The 17707-nt window shown below is 38.0% G+C and overlaps 2 protein-coding genes and 1 pseudogene across 2 annotated transcripts; all 3 read left to right on the top strand.

The window, feature by feature from the left end:
• Positions 1–5891: 5891 nt before the first annotated feature.
• Positions 5892–11054, top strand: LOC132612850 (uncharacterized). The gene is made up of 4 exons (XM_060326931.1): positions 5892–7131; positions 7245–9423; positions 9608–10025; positions 10131–11054. The coding sequence occupies exons 1-4, from the start codon at positions 5892–5894 to the stop codon at positions 11052–11054; spliced, it is 4761 nt and encodes a 1586-aa protein (XP_060182914.1).
• A 370-nt stretch (positions 11055–11424) lies between these two features.
• LOC132613979 (uncharacterized) lies at positions 11425–12152 on the top strand (annotated as a pseudogene).
• Positions 12153–12191: 39 nt separating this feature from the next.
• LOC132612849 (uncharacterized) lies at positions 12192–13070 on the top strand. The gene has a single exon (XM_060326930.1). It carries the CDS (start codon positions 12192–12194, stop codon positions 13068–13070), a length of 879 nt encoding a protein of 292 aa, XP_060182913.1.
• The last annotated feature ends 4637 nt before the right edge of the window (positions 13071–17707 follow it).

Genomic DNA, 17707 nt, shown 5'->3' with positions numbered 1-17707 from the left:
TATTGACCAAAATGTTTCAGTTGTGGCCATAATTAATGTATAAATCAATTGGTCATTTCAATTACAACTATAATTACCATAGAAATAAATTTGACATTTCAATTTTAACCAATTTTGAATGTAAGTGCAATTAAAATCAAATGAATTGTAAAATTGAGATAATTGACCAATCATTTATTTAATAAAATTTCTTGATTTAACGGAGTAAAATACTTATCAATTAATAGTTAAACAATTGATTAAATAATTGTTTTCACAATTTTGTATTTAAATTTTCATAAATATGTTTGAAAATCTTAAGAAATATACAAAATACGCAAGATGATTTACAATAATATACTTGATGATGTTTTGCAAAATGTCACCAAAACAGTTTTGTAAAATCATTTTCGACTTGTAACATGTATATTTCAATCCATTTGTGACTCAAACAATTTGAATAATTAATAAAATTATTGGAGGACAAAAATTAGGTGTCAACGAGCGCTAGTACAACCCCATCACCACTGGGAAGTGCTCTGAGTCACCTCACACTGTCCTAACCCTGATCTTGTGTCACGACCCAAGTAGCCGTGAGTGACACCCACACAAATACCCTAGTGGGCGAACCATCTCCTTATCCCTTTTACTTAACATTTTAACAAATATAAATTAATGACCAGAAATAAATCATGAATAAGTCTAAATCATTGCCATAAATAAATAATGGTGGAAGTCCTAACTATTACAACTCCAAAGATCCGAAAGTCATCGTACAAGGACTCTAAAACATAAAGTTGTCTAATGAATGAAATAAGTGTCTAAAATAATCGTAAATGTCTGGAATACAAGTAGAAATCTAATTAAGGAAAGATCTTCAGGCAGCATGGCATGGATATGAGCTCACCCTCGGATCTGATCGGGAACTGGCCTCACGCCAGATATGAGGTCTGGAAGATACCTCCAGCACACAATCAGCACTCAAAAGGGTGCAGCAAGGTAGTATCAACACAAACACTATGTACTGGTAGGCATCATAGGCCGACTAAGATTAGTATCATGCATACGTTCATAAAAGAAACAGAATAGGCAAATAGGCACAACAACACATAAACAAATAATGTCATCAATAGAATTTAGCCAACACAGGCATATGATAAGTCCAGTTATCAATCAGTCGTGGAAATCAGATAAGTTCAGCAATTACAAGTTCAGTCATCAACCAACCACAAAACTAAAGTAAGTCCAATTCAATGCAATGTAAAAATGACAGCATCTCAATCGTGAACAAACATGCTAAATGGTATTGTTTCCCCAAATAGTCATGACCTATAGGGGACCCATGGTGTCCATATACAGTTCGCTCTGAAACTGACCTCCGATCACGAGCCAATAACTGGGCCACATCCTCACCCCCTATTTCTCAACTTATTTCCAGTTAATCAATAAATATAGAATAGGATCAGTCAACAATATCAAGGTCAAGAACACCAGGTACCATGCCACAAATCAATCAAAACTCAACATATCAGCTCATCAATCAAAATGAATACGAAATCATCTCAATCACAAGAAGAGTATATATTAACTCCTTCCTTCTCATATTAGTATATATTAACTCCTTCCTTCTCATATTACAACAATTCCTCCTCAGGTTCAGTACATAAAGTAACGGCGACCAACCCACATAATCAATCAATCAATACCAACCTAGGAATTTCCAACCAGACTTCATGTCCAAAGACCTATACATGATTTCTCCCATCAATTCTATTACATATACATTCAACAAATCAAAGTATAACTCAAGCAAACCATAACCTACCTCAAAGCCGAACTGGAACAATGCAATTATTCTGCAACAGCTTTACTCTTTCGCAAAGCTTCGGAACGTTCAAAGTCTATAATCATAACGCTAAGCAGGTAAGGAATCCTCTACTCAACAACAATAGTTTGGGGAAGAAACCCTACTACTTCTACCCTTTTTCAATGGGTGAACTATCAGTAGGTGTGAATTCATCCTAAAATCAATCCCAACAATCATATTATATCAATTCATGGGTTTTCTAATCAATTCAACCCCTTCCAAATCATTTTTAGGCTAAAACATCCATTTTTATTGGAATCCTAAGTCTTAATCAATCAATTCCACCATTAATAGTCAAATTCTCATTCTAGGAAATGATATTCTATACTCCTAGATGATGAAACAACAATAACTCAATAACCCATTCATTATTTAAGGGTTTCATAAGTTCTAGGGTGCTAACATTTCAATTCACCATTAAAGAACCTTAGCGGATGTAAGTGTAAACGCCTAATTTTTGACCGAAGATAAGTTTTACACCCTATTTAGCTTTTAAATATTTCTTTTAGGTCTAGATTAGACATCTTGATTTTTATGTCAATTTTAGTTAGTTTTACTTTAAAAATTGAAAACTTTAAAAATAGAGTCACATTTTAAAATAAATCTTGTTTTCATTTTTATTTGTAAGAGAAAAGAAATTTGAAAATAATAATAATAATAATAATAATAATAATAATAAATAAATAAAAAATTCTTCTAATTTGGGTTTAATAAATAAGCTAGTGATTTTACTATTCTTTGACTATGAACTAGCTATTTAATTTTTGTTATATTTCATTGGTCTATAAATGATTAGCTAATTTCTTATTTTTGTATACTTTTATCTTTGTTTAAAAAAAAAAAAAAAAAAAAAAAGCTAATTTTAAGTCTTTTAGTTTTTTTTTTTTTTTTTTTTTTTTTTTTTTTTTTTTTGCTTTTGGCCATCTTTATCAAAATAGCTTTAAATCTTGCAATGGAGAGTAAATAAATGTTGTTTTCATAAGAATAACCACTTTGTCGATCTTGTCTCCTATTCGGTCACATTAGAGGTTGATTTTTGCAGAAATGATTACTTTGTGGTCCCGCCTTTGTCCATTCTTTTTTGCTAAGACAATTTTAAAACTCTACTCGAAAGTATAAAAAATATTATTATATCTTGCAAAAATAGTCTCATTAGTTAGTTTTACCTTACGTTTGATCGTTTCCTTAATTAGTCTAAAAACCTCTCATAAAGTCTATCAGAGTTTGTTTCGAAAAATTGATTTAAGGACCTGTGTCTTGGCCAAATCTACTTTATGTTTCTCATTCTTTTAAGTTTATTTTTGTATACTCGAGAAAATCGGGAATTTTGTGTCTTAGTAAGTTTCAATCTTAATTTTATTTATTTTCCCTAAAGGTACAATATGTCGCTACCAACTAGAGGAGTGTGTGATAAAAGGCCCAGGGTTGAAGGGATACCAAAGTTCATGATTGTCGATGAAATACCACTGAAACTATGGCAATGGTGGAGAAACATGGGGGGATATGACCAAAGGCAAGTAAAAGTTCATTTGGGGCATCTGGTGCATATGATGGAAATCAAACCTAGAAGAGATATGCTTGAGGCATTGGTTCAGGTATGGGACCATAAGAACAACGTGTTTCGATTCTCAGACTGTGAAATGACACCGACCCTAGAAGAAATTGCAGGCTTCATGGGGATGGGCTCTAAGCTCCAGGGTTCTGATCTTCGTAATAAAAGACCCATAGTTTCGAAACTGGTGGATGGAACTAAGTTTTTGAAATCAATAAGATGGAGGAAGCAAGTTTGGAAAGCGGTTGGGTTTCTTTGGAGTTTTTATATGAAAGGTACGGGCAAGAAGACGGGTTTGAGAAGTATTTGGGTCAACTTAACAACAAAGGAGAAATCGAGACATGGAAAATACATAGAGGCTTTGCTTTTATGGTTGCATTCCTGGGCTGTATTGTTTTCCCTGAGCGAGATAAACAAATTGATATTCGTCTGGCTGGAGTAGTGCAGGCATTGACTACGATGGATAACCCCACTCTTATACCCATGATTCTTGGGGACATCTTCCGAGCACTGACCAAATGTAAAGAAGGTGCTATATATTTTGAGGGATGCAACATTCTTTTACAAATTTGGTTTCTTGAACACTTCTATCGTCATCATTTTGCACCAAAATTCAATGCGGATTGGGTGAACTACATGACCGAGCATGAAGAAAGGGTCGAGAAGTGTGATTTACCAATTGGTATCAAAGCCTGGGAGGAAAAACTCTCTAAGTTGACTGCTGATAAGATTATTTGGAACTACCACTGGTTCCCCGCACATGAAGTCATTTGTATGTCCTCACACCATCCTTTTCTAGTACTAATTGGGCTCAGGGGTGTCCAACCTTATGCCCCACTTCGGGTTATGCGACAGCTAGGTAGACTTCAAGAAATTCCTCGAGAGGAAAACATGAGCATATTTATGTATGACACTCCTCCAGGCTTTCCTTTTGATAGTGATGGAATATTGAAGATTTGGTATGGAGGCATAATCTCCGAATTGAGAGAAATGGTAAAGGATCGTGACAGGGGGAGAGTAGTTCCTGGGTACCTTTTGTGGTTGTGCAAACCATCCCTATCTGAAAAAGGGCCCGAGCGGTCTAGAAAAAGAAAGTTGGACAGAGAGTCAGAGGTCAGAGCAAGAGTTTGGCAGGCCCGTCTGGAGGTTGAACATGAGTTTCGAGCTAGATTAAATGAGCAACAGGCTGTATACGAAGCGAGTATCATGCAAACCCGTGTAGATGTGGAGAAAAATTATCAGTCCACTCTACACGCTCTCGATAAAGAGCTAACAAATGCCAGAGAGTGTTTGGCCCAGATGGAGGAAGAAGTGGATGCTAGAGTTACGACAGCCCGCAAAACAGCTGTGAGGAAACATCGCTCTACAATTCAGACCTTGTATGAGGACTTAGGCATTGTCACACAAGCTGTGGATCAGTTGCAAAGGAAGCTAGATGAGAAGGAAGACCTGTTGGATGCAGAGAAAGCATGTTTTGAAGATGAGAAAGCTCAATTCTTGACCCTGCAAGCTCGTCAACAAGCTGAATTTGACAGAGAAAGAGTTCGGTTTGGTGTAGAAAGGAACCAATTAATGAATGACCGAGCAAGAATTCGAAACCAGCTTGAATTAGCATTGAATCGTGAGGCAGGTATAAGAGAGATAGCCACTACTCGCCAGCAGCAAGTCCGAGACTTAGAGTAGAACTATCAGGATGTTAGAGAACATGTCTACTATTTAGCTGTTCATGTTGCTCAAAGTTGCCTTGACTGTCAGGTGATGGGTTATGAGCAATTTGCTAGAGAGGTGCCTACCTTCGCACGCCACTTCACAGCAGAACTGAAGCAGATATATCGCATGTTAGGGGGTCAGCCTGGGCCAGAAGCACCGTGAGCAGATATGCATTAGTTCACATGCAAGATTGAGGATTTCTCAAGATTGAAGTTTAGTTATAATTATTAGGAGTTCTAGTTCAGTAGTAGTATTTTGAGACTGACTCTTTTCGAGTCTTTATTTTTAGTTTGTTTTGGATATTCTAGTCCCGATTTAGTATTTTCGAGTCTATGGTGCCTTTCTTTTTGGTTATTTTCCTTTACGTCTTTGTATTGAAAAATACTAATTTGAAAGTCAATAAAAATATTTTTAGTTGATTCAAAAAATCCAAATTTGTTCTTTTTCATGAACTACGTAATGATCTGATTCATATTTAACATGATACGTAGGCACCCCTTAATGGGTTCGATCAAAATACTTCAAAATCGCCGAAAGAGGAATAAATAAATAAATAAATAAAATGAGAAATGAATTCACCTAAAAGCCGGGATGAAACATGAAAGCCTTCTGATGCTCATATTAGATGGAAAATAATTTAGGTGCATGGCATACAACGTGTGATTAATATCTGCAAAATGCTAAACCCTAACTTGTTTGTTCTCATCTTAAAGATAAGGTGATTGGTTTGTGGTTGAACTGGCTCCTCACGAATATAACACAAGGTCCAAAAGCAAGGGGATAATGACCCATAAGGATGGAAATGAGTCAGACGGTGATGAATCTCGAGGTCAGATAGTTCAACATGAATCAGCATCAGCAGAGGAAGTAAGGATGTTGAGACAACAAATGGCTGACATGTACCAGGCTTGGATGAATGGGCAAGCTCCACCATCTTCAATCCCTGGATTCCCGGATGTGACTATGTCAATTACCATTGAAACCCCGACAAGTGATCCACTTTTTCCTCCAGGATTTGGTCCACATGTTAACATATCCAACACTTCTGGAACTTCCACTGTGCGCCCTCCAAATGCACCCTTCAGAAATAACCCACTTTTCATCCCCACTGTACAAATTACTACAATCCCTCAACCAACATTGGTACAGAAGTCTAATAATGAGTCTCCATCTAAAGGTCACCACGATCAATATTATTCTCCGGAATTGACTTTTAAAGTCCCAGACTCGTATAACCCCTTTCAGCAGTATAGTTCCCCCATCGAGATCGAGAAAACTGCTAAGAATGAGGGACAAGAAGAAATGGCTAGAAAAATGAAGAGTCTAGAGCAGAGTGTGAGGAATATGCAAGGATTAGGAGGTCCAAAAAGCATCTCATTCAGAGATTTGTGCATGTTCCCCAATGTTCATTTGCCCCTTGGTTTTAAGACTCCGAAGTTTGAGAAGTACGATGGTCACGGCGACCCCGTAGCAATCTTGAAGAGGTATTGTAATCAACTAAGAGGGGCAGGGAGTAAGGAAGAATTACTCATGGCATATTTTGGAGAAGGTCTAGTGGGAATTGCCTCAGAATGGTTCATCGATCAAGATATTTCTAATTGGGCTACATGGGATGACATGGCAGAAGATTTTGTTCGACAATTTCAGTATAACATTGATATTGTGCCTGATCGCACTTCTCTCGCCAGTATAAGAAAAAAGCCTACCGAGAGTTTTAGAGAATATGCTATCAAGTGGAGGGAACAAGCTGCCAGGGTCAAACCGCCAATGAAAGAGTCGGAAATGATTGATGTTTTCCTCCAGGCACAAGAACCTGATTACTTCCACTACTTGCTTTCCACAGTGGGAAAGACATTCGCAGAAGCAATTAAAGTTGGGGATATGGTTGAAAATTGCATCAAGTCCGGAAAAATTGTGAGTCAGGTAGCACTCAAGGCTACCACCCAAGCAATTCAAAATGGGTCTGGTGGTTTTGGAAATCGAAAAAAGAAAGAGGAAGGATCCATGATGGCATCAGGGTCCAGTGCTGCTCAAAGGGGGACAAACCACCAAACTTACGAGGACAGTCCAACTCACCTCAACATTTTTATCCGCATCAGGATCCCCACTACTCAATTGTTCCACCCCAATATACAGTTTTCAACACCCAGGCATATGCCCGACCTCCTCAACGCCAACAATGGAGGGCGCCTGCTCCACAAGGCTTTCGTCCCCAACAACAAAATTTTCAAGCACCTTATAATCCACGTCCTAAGACTGATTATGTAAGAGAACAAAGACAGAGGGCAAATTTCACCCCAATTGGAGAATCATACACAAGCCTGTTGCGGAAATTGATACAATTGGGTTTGATTGAACCTATCATGTCATATAATGTCAACCCAAATGCAAGAGGTTTTGACCCCACTGTCAGGTGCGAGTATCATTCTAACGCTCAGGGTCATAGCACAGAAAATTGTTTTACTTTGAAGAGAGCCATTGAGAAGCTAATTGATGACAAAGCAATTGTAATACATGACGAAGAGGCTCTGAATGTCACCAACAACCCACTTCCTGCTCACAACAATGCTCATGTTGTTGGGATGATCTGTGTCGATAAGGAATACAAGCAAACATGCAAAACAATAATGGAAATTGACACCTTAAAAGAAGGGTTGGGTATGGTGACAAAGTCTGCACAAGAATCACCGTTGTGTGTAAAAGGTGCAAGTTCTAATGCGAATCTCAAAGGCTCGGGGAAGTTGATATTGTATGTTCCTGGAGCCACAAAGAAAAATGAGACATTAGTAACTGGACAAAAATTATATGTTCCTAGTGGTTTTCCCAAGTTTGGTCAAAACCAGAATGGTTTAGGAAAGATGACAGAACCAATTGTGATAAAGCACACGACACAACTTCCAGTGACAAACATGAGAACTGTCCCATGGAACTACAACAAAACCATTGTGACTTACAAGGGCAAGGAGATTGTTGAAGAAATAGACGAAATCGGTGGCTTAACGCGTTCTGGAAGGTGTTATACTCCAGAAGAATTAAGGAAAGCCAAACAAGCTAGGGATAGCCAATTTCCGGTGGAAAAACCTATCACTGAAGAAGAGGCTGAAGAGTTCATGAAGAAGATGAAAGTTCAGGATTACTCTATTGTTGATCAGTTGAGAAAAACTCCTGCTCAGATTTCATTGCTATCTTTGCTCATACATTCTAAAGAGCACTGTCAAGCATTGATTACAATTCTGAATGAGGCACATTTTTCAGACAAAACAACTGTAAGTCACTTGGAAAAGATGGCCAATAGAATATTTGAGGTGAATAGAATGACTTTCACCGATGATGAGTTGCCTGTGGAAGGAGCTGGACATAATAAGGCTTTGCATTTAACTGTCAAATGTGAAGAACATTATGTGAAAAGAGTCATGATTGATGGAGGTTCGGGTGTGGACATCTTCCCCCTCTCTACTTTGCAAAGTTTAAAAATCAGCACAGATAGAATTCGTACTAACAATGTGTGTGTTCGAGCTTTCGATGGCGCAAAAAGAGACACTATAGGTGAGATTGATCTTACTTTAAAAATTGGACCTGTTGATTTTGGGATCACATTCCAAGTTATAGACATGGACACTTCCTACAACTTGCTTTTAGGAAGGCCATGGATCCATGCAGCCAGAGCGGTGCCATCTACTTTACACCAAGTGGTCAAGTTTGAATATGAGAAACAAGAAATTATTGTTCACGGTGAAGATGATCTTTCAATATATAGAGACCCTTCTGTCCTACGTGTCGAGGCCAAGGAAGGTTGTGAATCCCTCATATTTCAGACCTTTGAAATAGTGGCAGCTGATCAGTTTATGGAAGGGAAGCCTATCCTAGAACCTCGTCTATCCTCTACTTCAGTCATGGTGGCTACACAAATGCTGCAAAACGGTTATGAGCCAGGAAAGGGCTTGAGGGTGTCATTGCAAGGAATTGTTGACCCTATCTCTCCATTTGGTAATCAAGATACTTTTGGTTTGGGTTTTAGGCCAACTAATGCTGACAGAAAATGGGCAAAAGAGCAGAAAAATAAGGTTTGGAAATTGCCAAAGCCCGTTCCACACATTGCCAAGTCTTTTACTACGTCACGTTTTGAAGAGAATAAAGACATGTCTGTCCAAGATGACATGGACGAAATATGTCAAGGTCTCAAAGAAATGTTCTATGGAGTAAACATGGTTCAGATTGGTGAAGGCCCTAGTCATGCAGATGTGCAACGTATTGGCCCAGAAGTCAAGCTCGCCAACTGGGAAGCTACTCCTCTCCCCACAAAGAAGGAGTCTTGGTAGTTTATTTTGTTGTTTTTTCTATATTTGGATTATTCTCTGGGTAGTAATCCAAATAGTTTAGTTGCTATGCTCTAATGTTAACCCTTCTATCCTTTCCAATTCAATAAAATGAAGTTTCAGTTTCTTAGTCAATTCTATCTTCTCCTTTTCCCTAATTTTGTTATTTAATTTTCATTTCAGTTTCATTAACGCCGGCTTTAATAACATGACATGCATACGGAATTCACGTCCAGATCTTAAGGAGTTGTCTAATCTCGAAACAATGAATCAAGAGGTTGATGAATATGATGAAGAAGAGGCTTTTGAAGAAATAAAAAGGGAACTAGATCAATTTGAGAATAAGCCTAAGCCTAATCTAAATGAAACCGAGGCAATTAATTTGGGAACTTCTGAAGAAACTAGAGAAACAAATATAAGCATTCATGCCGAACAAAAGACCAGATATGACATAATCCAGGTTTTGTTTGAATATAAAGATGTGTTCGCTTGGCCTTATGATGACAAGCCGGGTTTGAGCGTTGATCTGGTAGTGCACAAACTTCCTACATACCCTGATTTCCCACCAGTCCAACAAAAGCAAAGAAAATTTAAGAAAGAGGTGAGTGATAAGATTAAAGAGGAAATCATGAAGCAATTGAGTGCAAATGTGATCAGGGTCGTCTGATTTACTACATGGCTAGCAAATGTTGTGCCCGTACCAAAGAAGGATGGGAAAACCAGAGTTTGTGTTGACTATAGAGATTTGAACAAAGCCAGTCCAAAGGACAACTTTCCTTTGCCTAACATCCACATTCTTGTTGACAATTGTGCCAAACACGAGATTCAATCTTTTGTGGATTGTTATGTTGGGTATCACCAAATTTTGATGGATGAAGAGGATGCAGAAAAGACCGCCTTCACCACCCCATGGGGTACTTACTGTTACAGGGTTATGCCATTTGGTTTGAAGAACGCAGGGGAAACTTACATGAGAGCTATGACTACTATCTTGCACGATATGATGCATAAAGAAATCGAAGTGTACGTCGATGATGTGATCATTAAGTCCAAAACTCAAGCTGACCATGTGCGTGATCTGAGAAAGTTCTTTGAAAGATTGCGCAAGTACAACCTCAAGCTCAATCCAGCCAAGTGTGCATTTGGAGTTCCATCTGGGAAACTTCTTGGGTTTATAGTTAGTCGGCGAGGAATTGAATTAGACCCCTCCAAGATAAAGGCAATTCGGGAATTACCGCCCCCGAATAACAGAACTGAAGTCATGAGTCTTCTTGGTAGGTTGAACTACATCAGTAGGTTCATCGCTCAGCTCACCACTACATGTGAGCCCATATTCAAGCTGTTGAAGAAGGATTCCGCTGTCAAGTGGACAGACGAGTGTCAAGAGGCTTTTGATAAGATTAAGGAATATTTATCTAACCCTCCAGTGCTTGTCCCGCCAGAACCGGGTAGGCCTTTGTTTTTGTATCTATCAGTGATGGATAAGTCCTTTGGTTGCGTTCTAAGACAACATGATGCCACAGGAAAGAAGGAACAAGCGATCTATTATTTGAGCAAGAAGTTCACAAGCTATGAGGTAAAATACACATTTTTAGAAAGAACGTGTTGTGCTTTGACTTGGGTAGCCTAGAAACTGAAGCACTATCTTTCATCCTATACGACTCACCTTATATCTCGAATGGATCCTTTGAAGTATATCTTTCAGAAACCTATGCCGAGTGGAAGGTTAGCAAAGTGGCAGATTTTACTTACGGAGTTCGACATTGTCTATGTTACCCGCACTGCTATAAAAGCACAAGCATTGGCCGATCATTTGGCAGAAAACCCAGTTGACGATGAGTATGAGCCTTTGAATACTTATTTTCCTGACGAAGAGATTAATTCAGTTGAGGAGGAAGTTCGCGATGACAGTCACGTCTGGAAATTATACTTTGATGGAGCGATCAACATTAAAGGTGTCGGGATTGGCGCAATTCTCATTTCACCAATGGGGCATCATTATCCCGCCATGGCACGACTTCGTTTCTTCTGTACCAATAATACAGCGGAATATGAAGCTTGTATAATGGGTTTAAACATGGCAATACATCTGGATGCACACGAGTTAATAGTTTTGGGAGATTCTGACTTACTCATTCGGCAGGCTTAGGGTGAATGGGAAACTCGAGACATCAAGCTCATTCCGTACAAACAATGTTTGGAGGACCTTAGCAAAAGGTTTAAGTCAATCGAGTTCAGATATATTCCCAGATTTCACAATGAGTTGGCTGACGCTTTGGCCACTTTAGCCTCAATGCTTCCATACCCAGGCAATGCTTACATTAATCCGTTGGAGATTCAAATTATGGATCAACATGGTTATTGCAATACAATTGAAGTAGAGCCAGATGGTGAGCCATGGTATCACGATATCAAAAGATTCTTAAAAACACAACAATATCCAATACATGCCGATGGAGATCAAAAAAGAACTATCAGGCGACTTTCCAATGGTTTCTTTCTGAGTGGGGAGATCTTACACAAAAGGACCCCGGATTTGAATTTGTTGAGATGTGTGAATACCCAAGAAGCTGAAATGATCATGAATGAAGTGCACTCCGGAGTATGTGGCCCGCACATGAACGGTTATGTTCTAGCAAAGAAGATTCTTCGAGCAGGATACTATTGGCTTACCATGGAGCGAGATTGTTTTCGCTTTGTTCGCAAGTGTCATTAATGCCAAATTCACAGTGACAAAATTCATTCTCCCCCGTCGGAGTTGCACCCTATGTCTGCTTCTTGGCCCTTCGTAGCTTGGGGGATAGATGTTATTGGGCCAATTGAGCCAAAAGCTTCTAATGGGCACAGATTCATTCTAGTTGCCATTGACTACTTCACCAAATGGGTAGAAGCTGTTACGTTCAAATCAGTCACCAAGAAAGAAGTGGTAGACTTTGTTCACTCTAACATCATATGTCGTTTTGGTATACCAAAGACCATTATCACGGACAATGCGGCCAACCTTAATAGTCATCTCATGAAGGAGGTATACGAGCAATTTAAAATTGTGCATCACAACTCTACCCCTTATCGACCCAAAGCCAATGGAGCTGTTGAAGCTGCAAACAAAAACATCAAGAAGATCCTCAGGAAGATGGTACAAGGATCCAGGCAATGGCAAGAGAAATTGCCTTTTGCTATTTTAGGGTACCGCACGACAATCCGCACGTCTGTTGGCGCAACTCCTTACTTATTGGTTTATGGAACTGAGGCAGTCATACCAGCAGAAGTAGAGATCCCCTCTCTTCGAATCATTGTTGAAGCAGAGATTGATGACACTGAATGGGTCAAGTCTAGACTAGAACAATTATCGTTAATCGATGAAAAGCGGTTGACAGCAGTTTGTTTTGGCCAGTTATACCAGCAAAGGATGGCTCGCGCTTACAACAAGAAGGTGCATCCAAGACATTTTGAGGTGGGCCAACTTGTTATGAAACGCATCCTTCCACACCAAGAAGAAGTGAGGGGAAAATTCGCCCCAAATTGGCAGGGCCCTTATGTTATCAAACGGGTGTTGTCAAAGGGAGCTTTGCAGTTGTCTGATATAGAGGGAAAGGTGACTGACATAGCCATTAACACAGACTCAGTCAAAAGATATTATGTTTGATATGTTTTCACTTCGACGCTATGGTACTTCGCATTTTTGGTTCGGGATGACGAAAGGCTATCGTTCTCACAATCCAAACACCGGTCACCCTTTTCTAGCCCCTTTGAGCTTTATGCACATTTTCTTTGTTTTCCCCTCTTTGGAACTAATGTAGCGCAAAAAAAAAAAAAAAAAAAAAAAAAAAAAAAAAACCTCAATCATATGTGTTTATTGAACTACGTTCGACCTGATTCCTAAAAGGATACGTAGGCAGCCCTATTTCGGGGTTCGGTCCCACCAAAAAAAAAGAAATCATATTTCCCAAGTACTCGAAGAAACTGGGACATTTTTTTTATTTTTATTTCATAAAAAGGTTCCAAAGTTGTAATTCAATCTATGATTCTTTTTGCCTTTCCCCTTTTAGACCTTCTAATCGATCTTTGAGAATGCCAAATCAGCGTGCCACGACTTTGGTGTTGTATACAACGCTTTATTTGAATGCAAAAGAGAAAAGAAAAATGAGAGAGTCTTATTGGTGAAAACCCTCACGGGCACTATAAGACGATTGTAAGATAAAAAAAAAATGAGAGAGTCTTATCGGTGAAAACCCTCAAGGGCACTATAAGATGATTGTAATTTGAGAAAGGTTAGTTGGTAAAGACCCGCAAAGGGAACCATTGATCCAATGAGTTTCTTCTATTTCGGCATGAACACGATCTAGGTAGAAAGCTCGGTTTTGGATTGAAGGGTACTATATTTTGAGATTTAGACAGCTCAGACGGATCAAGCGTCCAGTCCAAAATGCATGTCATGATTCGTTGAAGTCGGCATATACATCCAGATAAGTCTCTTCCCTCTTTCCCCGAAAGGGACACCTTTTTGTTTAAACATAACTCCTTTTATTTTTTATTTTTATTTTTTCTTGTCATTTTCTTCTCCTTATCTCTAGTATGTCCTTTGAGTCCCTTTCGGCATAATCTTGCGTCAAATTCAAGAGCAAAGAAAAGGCTGCAAAATTGACTATAGTTTCCCAACGGTACAGAGCAAAGGCTACTGTGCACGCACCGTATCGGCAACGGCATAAAGCCATTCGTGTTCTATCCAGAAAAGTGAATTGCCCGAAAAAGCAAAGCATTATTTCGAGGTACTAGGGGGAAGGATCACCACAACCAAAATTCGCTCTAAGAATAAGATCGGTTACACTACATACGTAAAATGATATGGGGTACAAAATAGTCAAGGTGGCCATTGGAAGATCATGGTCTCTCGCAAGCAAAGATAGTTTCTAAGCAATTTGGTCAATCATTGTTAGCCTCGTTTTTCGTAAAGTGGGATGGGCTCTAAGACAATTTCCACAGCGAGTGAAGGCCACAAACTGACCGCCATTTTAAGACTAACAAATTTTTCTTTGTTGAAAACAGGGGCGAAGAAATTTAGGAAAAAAAAACAGTTATTAAAAAAAAATATATATGATGAACGCTATAAAGTAAAGTTCTCAAATGTTTGTTTTTCCTTTGATATGCATATAATCATGTTATTATTGATTGCATTTTAGGGAACAAAACCCCTACTTTTTATGATGCCTTCACGGGTTACGACATTCCCTGGTTGCATTTTAGGGAACAAAAACCCTTATTTCTTTTCATGTCTTCACAGGGTACGACATTCCTTGGTTGCATTTTAGAGAACAAAAATCCCTGCTTTTCTCATATTTTCAGGTTGACTACCTCAGAATACAGTCACGTTTTTAAATTTTAGGTTGACTACCTCAGAATAAAGTCATATTTTTTAGGTTGACTACCTCAGAATAAAGTCAAATTTTTAGGTTGACTACCTCCAAATAAAGTCATATTTTCAAGTTGACTACCTCAGAATACAGTCATGTTTCAGGTTGACTACCTCAGAATACAGTCGCGTATTTAAATTTCAGGTTGACTACCTCAGAATACAGTCGCATATTTTTCAGGTTGACTACCTCAGAATACAGTCATGTTTCAGGTTGACTACCTCAGAATACAGTCACGTTTTTAAATTTCAGGTTTACTACCTCAGAATGCAGTCACGTTTTTAAATTTCAGGTTTACTACCTCAGAATGCAGTCACGTTTTTAAATTTCAGGTTGACTACCTCCAAATAAAGTCATATTGTCAGGTTGGCAACCTCAGAATACAGTCACGTTTTTAAATTTTAGGTTGACTACCTCAGAATAAAGTCATATTTTTTAGGTTGACTACCTCAGAATAAAGTCATATTTTTAGGTTGACTACCTCCAAATAAAGTCATATTTTCAGGTTGACTACCTCAGAATACAGTCATGTTTCAGGTTGACTACCTCAGAATACAGTCGCGTATTTAAATTTCAAGTTGACTACCTCATAATACAGTCGCATATTTTTCAGGTTGACTACCTCAGAATACAGTCGCATATTTTTCAGGTTGACTACCTCAGAATACAGTCATGTTTCAGGTTGACTACCTCAGAATACAGTCACGTATTTAAATTTCAGGTTGACTACCTCAGAATACAGTCACGTTTTTAAATTTCAGGTTGACTACCTCAGAATGCAGTCACGTTTTTAAATTTTAGGTTGACTACCTCCAAATAAAGTCATATTTTCAGGCTGACTACCTCCGAATACAGTCATGTTTTTAAATTTCAGGTTGACTACCTTAGAATACAGTCGCGTATTTAAATTTCAGGTTGACTACCTCAGAATACAATCACGTATTTAAATTTCAGGTTGACTACCTCAGAATACAGTCACGTATTTAAATTTTAGGTTGACTACCTCCGAATAAAGTCATTTTTTTTTCAGGTCGACTACCTCAAAATAAAGTCATTTTTTTAAAAACAAATTCAGGCTGACTACTTCAGAATGCAGTCCCAAGTGGTTCATGATTTTGCTAACACTCGCAAAATTTTCCTGGTACAAACTGGGACAGAAAAATTATGTTCGTTTTTGTTTGTCTTTGATGGCTTGCAGGTTCTCCCGTGAAGCATAGAATTGATATTCAAGAATGAAGTTCCATCATTGGTCAGAGAAAAGAAGAATGCTCAATTGTAAGGATAGTTAGAGTCGGCTTTGACATATAAAGCAACCTAACATCTCAAGATTCATCTTCTCAGCCTCTAGTCAAGAAACAAGCATCCAAGAATATTCTACGAACTGTTACTTGGAAGATAATCAACAATTTACTCCAAGTTGCAAGTTCAAGTCACACATTCTAACTTCAAAATCATACTTTGAGATCAAGGTACCCACCGAAAGAAGGTGAGGTGATAACTGAAGATCCAAGTGAAGGTCTAAAGGAAGATTCAAGACAAGTAGAGTAAATAGGATCTTGTATTTCCTTTCTTCTTTTGTTGTATTTTTCATTTCTCTAATGTAATAACAGGAGCCACGGACCGGAACCTCGAAGGAACCTCACTCGATTCTCCAACTCATCCTTCCATCCTTCTACCCACTTGAACTACACGTGACCTGATTCCCTTATAACCCGGGATATGTAGGATGCCCAAAACCAGGACTCGGTCACATCCTTTTCTTTTATTTTTTTTCGTCTTTCAAATAATAGTCAGGTCAAAAATTAGTCACAGTGTTCACATCTTTGCTTGAAAACTCTTCATGTTTCCAAGCAAAGAGGGACATTCTGTAAACACCTAATTTTTGACCGAACATAAGTTTTACACCCTATTTAGCTTTTAAATATTTCTTTTAGGTCTAGATTAGACATCTTGATTTTTATGTCAATTTTAGTTAGTTTTATTTTAAAAATTGAAAACTTTTAAAACAGAGTCACATTTTAAAATAAATCTTGTTTTCATTTTTATTTGTAAGAGAAAAGAAATTTGAAAATAATAATAATAATAAATAAATAAATAAATAATTCTTCTAATTTGGGTTTAATAAATAAGCTAGTGATTTTACTATTCTTTGACTATGAACTAGCTATTTAATTTTTGCTATATTTCATTGGTCTATAAATGATTAGCTAATTTCTTATTTTTGTATACTTTTATCTTTGTTAAAAAAAAAAAAAAAAAAAAACAGTAAAATCCTAAACTACCACCTCACGTCCCCATCCTACATTAACTACCCAAGACCCCTTCCCCAACTCCCACTCCCTCACGTCCCATTTTCATGCAACAAACACACACACACACTCCCACGACACAGCACACACACACACACATCCGTATAAATATACCCAGCAAAACAAATCAGAAACAGAAGAAAAAAAGCAACGGAGAGGGTTAGAAAAATCAGAAACAGAAGAAAGAAAAAGCAACAGGAGTAGAAAAAAAAAGCAACGAAGAAGAAAAAAAAAACACAGATCAGAAGCAGTTGAAAAAAAAAACAGTAAGCAAAGAGAGCAAAAGACACAGTAAAAAAAAAATACATTGAGGGCAAACAGAAAAAAAATACCAGCTCCGTAAAGGTTTGGTTTGGAAACTGAGTTTGAGGTTTTGTTCGCTATTTCGAGTTCGTGGACTTGAAAGTCAGCTTTTGTTAGCCTTGGAACTCTGTAGATTGTACGTTGCTTTTGTTGTTGATTGAAAAGAATTTGAAGGTTCGTTTTCGGTATTACTTTTCTATTTCGATACATTAGATGAATCAAAGTTCTGCTGAAGAATCATTTGATATGGGATAATATCT

The sequence above is a fragment of the Lycium barbarum genome, chromosome 10, assembly GCF_019175385.1.
Source record: "Lycium barbarum isolate Lr01 chromosome 10, ASM1917538v2, whole genome shotgun sequence".
Lineage (NCBI taxonomy): Eukaryota > Viridiplantae > Streptophyta > Magnoliopsida > Solanales > Solanaceae > Lycium > Lycium barbarum.
The sequence above is the reverse complement of the archived record's forward strand: the minus strand, read 5'-3'. Positions and strand labels throughout refer to the sequence as shown.